At 43.0% G+C, this 9767-nt stretch overlaps 1 protein-coding gene across 17 annotated transcripts in view; it reads right to left on the bottom strand.

The window, feature by feature from the left end:
- Positions 1 to 399: 399 nt before the first annotated feature.
- Positions 400 to 9767, bottom strand: part of LOC133651013 (calcium-dependent secretion activator 1) — a 241955-nt gene continuing 232587 nt past the window's right edge. For all 17 annotated transcript variants that reach the window (XM_062048941.1, XM_062048932.1, XM_062048964.1 and 14 more), the window contains 2 exons: positions 1590 to 1694; positions 400 to 1489 (listed from right to left, as the gene is read on the bottom strand). In XM_062048941.1, the coding sequence (XP_061904925.1) occupies positions 1313 to 1489; positions 1590 to 1694 (282 nt within the window). In that variant the 3' untranslated portion in view covers positions 400 to 1312. The remainder of the gene's footprint in view (positions 1490 to 1589; positions 1695 to 9767) is intronic.

The following is a 9767-nucleotide window of genomic DNA, read 5'->3' as shown; positions in this document are numbered from 1 at the left end:
GTTCTACTGTTTTTGTATGTGAAGTATTTGGAACCATTGATACAGTAGGTAAAGTGACATTTCTAAGATGTCAAGGTCAAATATTACGTTATTTATTTTAGTTTAATAGGCATATGTTAGTATTTATTTTGTGTTTTTATTATTCTTTTTTCACCTGCCTATCCTGACTGCACGTCCCTGCGAGCCAGCAAGTCCAGATGTTTTCTTGAGATCTTACAAGATTCACGGTGGATACAACCCACATTTTAAATGACATGAAACATAACAATGAGTAGAGAGACAGCTGCTATTGTGATTCAACACTGTTGTTCTTCTCTGTGTACCTTTGTCATTTGAAGCTTGCAAAAAATGATTTATGCATGAACAATGTACGTGTCAGGGAGGGATGACACATGGAGCACATGTACAATTTTATTTGGAGGCCACAGCTCTTGCATATTACAACTGTTGGCGATGATAAAGCAAAAACGAAGCAAAAAGCAAGAATGAACTCACCAGCTAGTCGACACACAGAATAAATAAAAGTGGTTGAAGGTTGTAACCCACAGGCATGCAGCGATGGCTCAGAATGCAATGTACAGCATTGAATATTTATATATATATTTATATCATATATACAGAACAACAAACGATGGCAGACGTGTCATTCTACACGGTTACACACACGACAAGACAGACCGACGTTATTTTTCTCATTCTCGTTAAAAAAAACCTACTTTTTTTTTTTTTGCTCCTTTGTTTTCTGTGTAAAAGTGCAACTCAATTCAAAGAGAACCTTTTTTTTTTTTCAAAATGTCAGAAAGAAAAATAGAATTTCCCCCAGTTACAGTATCAAAAAACGGAGCATATTGCATCTGGACATCAGGTCAAAGGTCAAAGCGTGTCTTGGTGGGACACAAACAAAACACTGAGGGTACTCGTCACTTCCCAAGCCAAGACAAAGAGTGGGTCCGAGCGCGCACACACACACACACACGCACACGCACACACACACATGAATGAGTACCACAGAGAAGCGTCATATACTTACATCATTTGCATTGACACTCACCTTCTTCCATATTGCTTAGTAACACATAAAGGAATGTAGAAATGAATGATGACACAGCTAAACTGCCAATCAACGCTTATTTTGGAACATTTTTTTCATCCTCATTAAAGCACTATTTGTATTTTTTTTTAACATTATTCTTATGGTTCCTTCATGTGGAGCTGACAAAGACGTCCTAGAGTGGCTATCTGAGTTGATACATGCAATCGGTTAACCAGGCTAAAGTCAAAATGTGATAAAGAGCGTTAAGGGGCGGGGCTTCTAGTCGTCGTCCTCGTCCTCCTCATCGCTGTCCTTCATGGAGATGCCTTGCATGCCTCCTTCCCTCACCGACGCCGTGGCTTCCTCCAGCGTCAGCCGATTACGCACCGTGTCGTACATCTTGCTGTTCAGCGTGGAGTCCAGGACGCCCTGCAGGCGGAAGTCACGGTACTTTTTCTGCAGAAAGGTCAGAAAGGTGGTGTCAGTATTCATCTCACACACACACACACACGTACACACACACACACACACACACACACGGAGTGAGGAGCGTGACCTTAGTGATCCTGATGAGGATCTTGAGCTGGTAGACATGCAGCTGCTGGTCCATGCGCTCCGTGAGCCACGTGCCCAGGAGGTTCATGGTGGCCGTGTACCATTGCTGCAACACACACAACACAACGCTCTCCAGCAAGAACACACACTTCCAACAAGAACATGCACACTATATATTATATATCATATACTAGATATAGAAGAAGTAATTGTGCAAATGATCCAATTGATCCTAGGAGCTATGTTGTCTGAGGGGTTCTATGCCGCCTGGTAGAGTCTCCCAAGACAAACAGGTCCTAGGTGAGAGACCAGACAAAGAGCAGCTCAAAGACATGTATGAAAAAAATACAAACAAGGATACCGATTTCCTTCACTTGGATGTGGGTCACCCCCCCTGGAGCCAGGCCTGGAGGTGGGGCTCGATGGTGGGCGAATGGTGGGAGCTGGGCCTATCCCCCGAAGAGGCAACGTGATTCCCCCCTCCAATGGGCTCACCACTCATAAGAGGGAGCATAGAGGTCGGGTGCAATGTAAGCTGGGCCCTTGGCGGTCCGATTCTCGTCTACAGAAGCTAACTCTTGGGATAATAAACGTCACCTCGATGAAAGGAAACGAGCCCGAGCTGGTGCGCGAGGTGGAGAAGTTTCGGCTGGATCTCGTCGGATTCACTTCGACACACCTCAAGGGTTCTGGAACCAGTTATCTCGAGAGGGGCTGAACTTTCTTCTGATGCAGTGAAACGGCTCAGAGCCTGTATGTTTCAGTTTAACCCAGTAGACGAGAGGGTAGCTTCTCTCCGCCTTCAGGTGGGGGTATGGGTCCTGACTGTTGGTTGCATTTACACACCAAACAGCAGTTCAGAGTACCCACCCTTTTTGGATTCACTTGAGGGCGCACTGTAGAGTGCTCCCAGGGGTGATTCCCTTGTTCTGCTGGGGGACTTCAACGCTCACATTGGCAACCGCAGTGAAACTTGGAGAGGCGTGATTGGGAGGAACGTCCGCCTGGATCTGAACCCGAGTGGTGTTTTGTTATTGGAGTTTCACAAATTGTCCATAACGGACACAATCTTCAAACATAAGGGTGTCCATATGTGCACTTGACACCAGGACACCCTAGACCGCAATTCGATGATCGACTTTGTAGTTTTGTCATGGATTTGCGGTGTGATGTTTTGGACACTTGGGTGAAGAGAGGGGCAGAGCTTTTAATTGATCACCACCTGGTGGTGAGTTGGCTCCAATGGTGGGGAAGGATGCCGAACAGACCTGGCAGACCCAAACGCATTGTGAGGGTCTGCTGGGAACAACAGGCAGAGTCTCCCATCAGAGAGAGTTTTAATTCCCACCTGTGGTAGAACTTTGAACATTACGAGGGGTGCGCTGGACATTGACTGCGAGTGGACCATATTCCGTGCCTCTATTGTCGAGGCAGCCAATCGGAGCTGTAGCTGTCAGGTGGTTGGTGCATGTCGTGGCGGTAATCCCAGAACCTGAGCCGTCAAGCTGAAGAAAGAGTCTTATCAGGTCCTTTTGGCCAAGTGACGTGTAGGCCTGGCTGTCGCAGGGCAAAAACTCAAACATGTGAGGAGTTCGGGGAAGTCATGGAAAACGACTTCCGGACAGCTTCGAAATAATTCTGGACCACCATCTGCCACCTCAGGAGGGGGAAGCAGTGGTCAGTCAACATCGTGTATGGTGTGCTGCTGACCTCGACTAAGGATGTTTTGGATCAATGGAGGGAATACTTCAAATACCTCCTCAATCCCACCTACAGACCTTCCTGTGAGGAAGCAGTGCCTGGGGACTCTGTGGTGGGCTCTCCTATTTCTGGGGCTAAAGTTACCGAGGTAGTTAAAAAGCTCCTCAGTGGCAGGGCCCCGGGGTTCAATGAGCGCCTCCTGTAGTTCCTTAGGCTCTGGTTGCTGTGGGGCTGTCTTGGTTGACAAGACTCTGCAGCATTGCTTGGTCATCAAGGGTTGTGCCTTTGGATTGGCAGACCGGGGTGGTGGTTCCTCTCTTTAAGAAGGGGAATCGGTGGGTGTGCTCCAACTATCATGGGTTCCCACTCCTCAGCCTTCCCGGTAAGGCCTATTCAGTTGTACTGAAGAGGAGCTATGCCCAATAGTCAAGACTCAGATTTAGAAGGAACAGTGTGATTTTCGTCCTGGTCGTGGAACTGTGGACCAGCTCTATACTGTCGGCAGGGTACTCGAGGGTGCATGTGAGTTTGTCCAACCGGTTTACATGTGTTTTGTGGACTTGAAGAATACATTTGACCGTGTCCCTCGGCAAGTCCTGTGGGGAGTGCTCATAGAGTAAGGGGTATGGGACCGCCTGATTATGGTGGTTCGCTCCCTGTAGGATCGGTGTCAGAGCTTGGGTTGGTGAGTGAGGGTTGGACTCAGTTAGAGCTGCCCTTTGTCACTGATTCTGTTCATAACACTTATAGACAGAATTTCTAGGCGCAGTCAGGGCGTTGAGGGGATCCGGTTTGGCGGCTGCAGGATTACTTTTTCTTTTTGCAGATGATGTGGTCCTGCTGGCTTCGATTGGCTAAGATCTTTAGCTTTCTCTGAATAGCTTCGCAGCCAAGTGTGAAACGACTGGGATGAGAATCAGCACCTCCAGTTCCGAGTCCATGGTTGTCACCCAGAAAACGGTGGAGTGCCATCTTTGTGCTGGAGAGGAGATGTTCCCCTAAGTGGAGGAGTTCAAGTACCTTGTTCACGAGTGAGGGGAGAGAGGATTATGAGATCGACAGGAGGATTGGTGTGGCATCTGCAGTGATGCGAACCCTGTGTCGATCCGCTGTGGAGAAGGAGCTGAGCCGGAAGGCAAAGCTCTCAATTTACCGGTCGACCTATGTTCCTATCCTCACCTATGGTCATGAGCTTTGGGTTATGACCGAAAGGACAAAATCACGGGTACAAGCGGACAAAATGAGTTTCCACCGTCAGGTGGCAGGGCTCTCTCTTAGAGATAGGGTGACAGCTCTGCCCTTCGGGAGGAGTTCAGAGTAAAGCCGCTGCTCCTCCACATCGAGAGGACCCAGATTATGTGCTTAGGGCATTAAATCAGGATGCCACCCAGACGCCTTTAGGGCACGTCCAACCAGTAGGAGGTCACGGGGAAGAGTCAGGACACTTTGGGGAGACTATGTCTCCCAGCTGGCCTGGGAATGCCTCGGGATCCCCTGGGAGGAACTGAGCAAAGTGGCTAGGGAAAGGAAAGTCTGGGCTTCTCTGCTCAAGCTACTGACCCTGTAACCCGACCTCAAATAAGCGGATGAAGATTGATGGATGGATTGTGCAAATGGTAGATATATAAGATTTTTTTTTTTCAATGGCAGATATAGAGTGCATTCGGAAAGTATTCAAAGCTCTTCACTTTTTCCACATGTTGTTATGTTACAACCTTATTTCAAAATGTAATAAATTCAGTTTTGTCCTGAAAATTCTACAGATAATATCCCAATGTGAAAATGATTTTTTTAAATATGGCAAATTTACTAAAACTAAAAAAAAAACACATGTCCATAAGTATTCACAGTCTTTGCTCAATACTTTGTTGATGCACCTTTTGCGGCAATTACAGTCTCAAGTCTTTTTGAATACGATGCCACAAGCTTGCCACACCTATCTTTGGGCAGTTTCGCTCATTCCTTTTTGTAGAACCTCTCAGGCTCCATCAGATTGGATGGGAAGTGTTGGTTTTCATCCAGGATGTCTCTGTACATTGCTGCATTCATCTTAGTCTATTCAGGGGGGATGACCAAGAACCTGATGGTCACTCTGTCAGAGCTACAGCATTCCTCTATGGAGAGAGGAGAATCTTACAGAAGGACAACCATCTCTGCAGCAATTCACCAATCAGGTCGGTAAGGTAGAGTGGCAAGACGGAAGCCATTTCTTAAAACAAAGTTTGCCAACATTCACCTGAAAGACTCTCAGACCATAATAAACAAACTTATGTGGTCTGATGAAACCAAGATTCAACAATTTGGCGTGAATGCCAGGCGTCATGTTTGGAGGAAACCAGGCATCGCTCATCACCAGGCCAATATCATCCCTACAGTGAAGCATGGTGGTGGCAGCATCATGCTGTGGGGATGTTTTTCAGTGGCAGGAACTGAGGGACTAGTCAGGATAGAGGGTAAGATGAATGCAGCAATGTAGAGAGACATCCTGGATGAAAACCAACGCTTCACATCCAATCTGATGGAGCTTGAGGTGCTGCAAAGAGGAATGGGCGAAACTGCCCAGAGATAGGTGTGCCAAGCTTGTGATATCATATTCAAAACCACTTGAGGCTGTAATTGCTGCCAAAGGTGCATCAACAAAGCATTGAGCAAGGTTTTTGGATACTTAAAGGGGACCTGCCCTTTTTTTGGAATTTTGCCTATCGTTCACAATCCTTATGAGAGACAAGAAAACAAGAGTTTATTTATTTGTTCGCATTCTAACATATATAAATCAGCTCGTTCCAGGTGGCTAGTAATGCAGCTAATGGACGTGATCTATTCTACCTCTAAATCACTTTGAATTGCATTCAAAAACTGTCAACAATACTTCATTTACATTCCGTAACCTTTATAATAACCAAGCTGTAGCGTCTTTGTTTTTGTAAGAGCAAACAGAGGAACTCTTTTTCAAGGGTACTACACACATCGGCGTCCTTCGGTATTAGCCGTAAAAGCTAACTATGGCAAGAGATAAGCTAGCTTCTACAACAACACGAAACGGGTTTCAGTATGTAATGCACAACACAATGCTAAAGGATAACAATATGCACTGACTGAAAAACATGAACAAACATATTACAGTATCTGTAAAGTAGTAGCCCACATTTCATGTTTTGTTTGTACACAGCGAGCTTGACAGTGTACAGTATGTACTGTAGTGTACGGTGATGTGCTGCATGTATCAAGATCAATAATATAGTGACTCGCTCGATGGACAATTGTCCGTTTGGTCATTTTGTTTCCAGTTGATTTTGGTAAACAATCCATTAATTCGGCATAGCTTGGAACAAAGTTCCAGATTTTCAGCGTACAAATGTCGCACTGTCTCGGCTTCCGTGTGCTCCAACGTTTCAGACTCCTCTTGGTGCTCGCTTCTATAAGCAGCTGTTCGTCCTCCATATATTTAGTTTCAAAAATATAAGGTTGTGAATCCTCATTTGTCCAAAAATAGTTTTCTTTATTGTATATTACCAAGTCTGCCATGATTAGAAAACATACTTGTGTTTTATTCCGAGAGTACGAACAAATGTATTGCAGGAAGTCGGAAGGGCGCTGCTTTGGAAACGGAAATAAATGCACTGAATAATTAGTTCCAGCTGTGCATAAAATGACCAAAATACGGTAAATATTGTACATATTACATATTGTTATGATGAAGTCTGTTACTACATTATATATATAGACTTGGCAGTTGATGGAGGGTTTTGAAGTTGTTTTAGCGAGCTTTGAAGGCTGCAACGGTGACTCCCATTAGCCGCGTCTTGCAAGCGTTTTTTATCATCTTTAAAATCCTAAAAAAAAAAAAAAAAAAGATGTGTGTTTTTGTCTTCCATAATGATTGTGAACAATAAACAAAATTCCATGAATGTGATTTTTTATTTATTTATACATTTTCAAAATGTAACAAAAAAAAATCACATTGTTGGGTATTGTCTGTAGAATTTTGAGGACAAAAAGTAATTTATTCCATTTTGGAATAAGGAATCGTTGTGAATACTCTCTGGATGTACTGTATAAGAAGTAATTTACAAATGACATGTATAAAGAAGTAATTGTGCAAATGGCAGATTTAAGAAATAATTGTGCAAAATGAAGGTGTCTTCATGTTGTACACAACACAAGTTTTACATCTGCAGATAAAAAGTGCAAATAAAGCGGAGTGAAGAGCTGCAAAAGAAGGCATTAGGGCTGACATGATGCTGCCTTTACTGACATGTTCTGCTAATGGGAGCTTTTATTGGCATGGATAATAATGATGATGATAATAATAATAATAATAATAATAATAATAATAATAATAATAAAGCACTAGCAGCACTTTGGCTGCGTTCACACTTGTGGTTTGATACGCCGATCCAATCCATTTATTTTATTTTTATTTTTTTTAAAGGTATTTTGGTTTACGCTGGGGGTTTTTTATGTGACCAAAAAAATAAATTAAAAGTGGTCAAAGTGTCTAAAACTAAAGCAACTAGGATGTTTGCTAGCCATGTAGACACTGTTTATATATATAGATAGATAGATACTGTATATATCTATATATATGCTGTGTGCAATCGCAGCTAAGAACCGTAAATGAAGCCATTTGTTACCACATAGGTCAGCAGCTCCATGCATTTTCTCCGCACATATTGCCCTGCGTCTCTGTTCCTCGTCTTTGATTTCGCTTTCACACTAGGACTCAAGTGAACCGAACCGCACCAGACTTCACTTGCAAACGGAGCGAGACCCATCTCTCAAGCGTCGCCGGTCCCTTTGTTGACAGTGGCATTCATACTTAACCACCTGAACCGTACTAGCAGAGCAAATGCACCAGAGTTCCTTTGAACTGGCGCGAACAAGACAAGTGTGAACGCAGCTCTAGTATCGAGAACTGAACCCTTCGATCGGGTCCAAATGTTTGCTTTGATTTCGGATAAAGTGCATGGATGGACTCAAAGAGGGGGTGTGGGGTGGTGTCCGTGTATGCAGATAGTCCACGTCCACTTTGTCGAGCGTGCAGTAGTGCATGCAGACCTGGCAGGTGTGTGCGTGCGGAGGAAGACTGCTCTATGTGCAAATGTCTGAGGAGGAAGAGGGTCATGCTAGAAGATGTACACAGGAAGATTATTTGACTCCAAAAAAACATGCCAACCAACATAATGTGAGAAAACAACGCAACACTGGAGATAAGTGCCACTTTTTGACTTTTTATTTTGACGGGCAGTGAGCTCACTTTAAGGGACCTTGGAGCATTTTCTTTTTATAGCACTTCTGCAGCAGGAACCAATCAAACCTTTTCTTCCAGGTGACTCAAATTTTGAGTTAAATCTTTCTTAAATTCTGTCATGTTGCTTTCTGTTTGTTATTTGCTTCATCTTCTATATTATGCTGACTCAGGATGCCCTGTTCATATATAAACAGCCATGTTTGGAGTAGTGGCCGATATCGATATTGATCCAATAGGATATCAGCAGGAATCCTACATAATTCTATTATTTTGTTGTGTGCAATGTTAGAAAAAGTTTGATCAGGTGAAACTAGTGAAACAGAGAACAATGTATTTACACTAACCCATTTTTTACCAACCGTTTGGAATGGATTCATGTTGTCTTTGATTTGAAATGGAGTGGTAATTGTTTTTGTCGTGGTCACAATCATGTATAAAGTTAAGCTCAGTTGAATGATGCAGACACGTTTGTTTTTTGGATACTTTCTAATACTCTACTACTGCCTTGGAGACTTTGTATGTGTAAGCAATATGCAACTATAATTATTTGATACTTGTTTATATTGACTGTTTTAGACTGCAATATTATTCAACAAAGAACACTTATTATGTATGCTTAGCTTGTGTGCTATTGTGTTTTTAGCTGTTGGGTAGCTGCTAGCTCTTAGTAGCCTATAACCTACCATGTTTACCTTTTGTAGATGATTTGACTAAAACAGAAGAAAAGACCAACCATGTGTGCTGATTGGAGGACATTTAGAAGTTAAGTAGCTGTCCAGCTTTAAACTAATAAACACGCTGCAGGACTGCTTGTATCTCGGACGCGATATGTTTTTTTTATGGTATCGGACCGTTATCTGAGATCAATATCAGACTGGGACAACCCGACTCATGAGAGACATTTTCTGCACAGCATGCACCTCTTATAGAGTAGACATGACTATTGTAAAGCAAAGGTTTATGTTTAAAAAAAACAGCAAAATGTCTAATTTTACTCTTCATGATCAAACATATTTTATAATGATATATACAGTCAACCTACGAGCACATTGGATTAAACTCAGAATACTCTAATCTTAAACCAGTCCCGCCCATTGAAATGAATCAATTTAATATGTGCTTGGCCATTCCAAAACAGCGCAATTTTAACACATGATGTGACTTTTGAAAAGAAAAAACAAACTTTTATATGATAACTATTGTTTGAAAAAAATACTATGGTAATAC

This window comes from Entelurus aequoreus, linkage group LG01, assembly GCF_033978785.1.
Source record: "Entelurus aequoreus isolate RoL-2023_Sb linkage group LG01, RoL_Eaeq_v1.1, whole genome shotgun sequence".
Classification (NCBI taxonomy): domain Eukaryota; kingdom Metazoa; phylum Chordata; class Actinopteri; order Syngnathiformes; family Syngnathidae; genus Entelurus; species Entelurus aequoreus.
The sequence above is the reverse complement of the archived record's forward strand: the minus strand, read 5'-3'. Positions and strand labels throughout refer to the sequence as shown.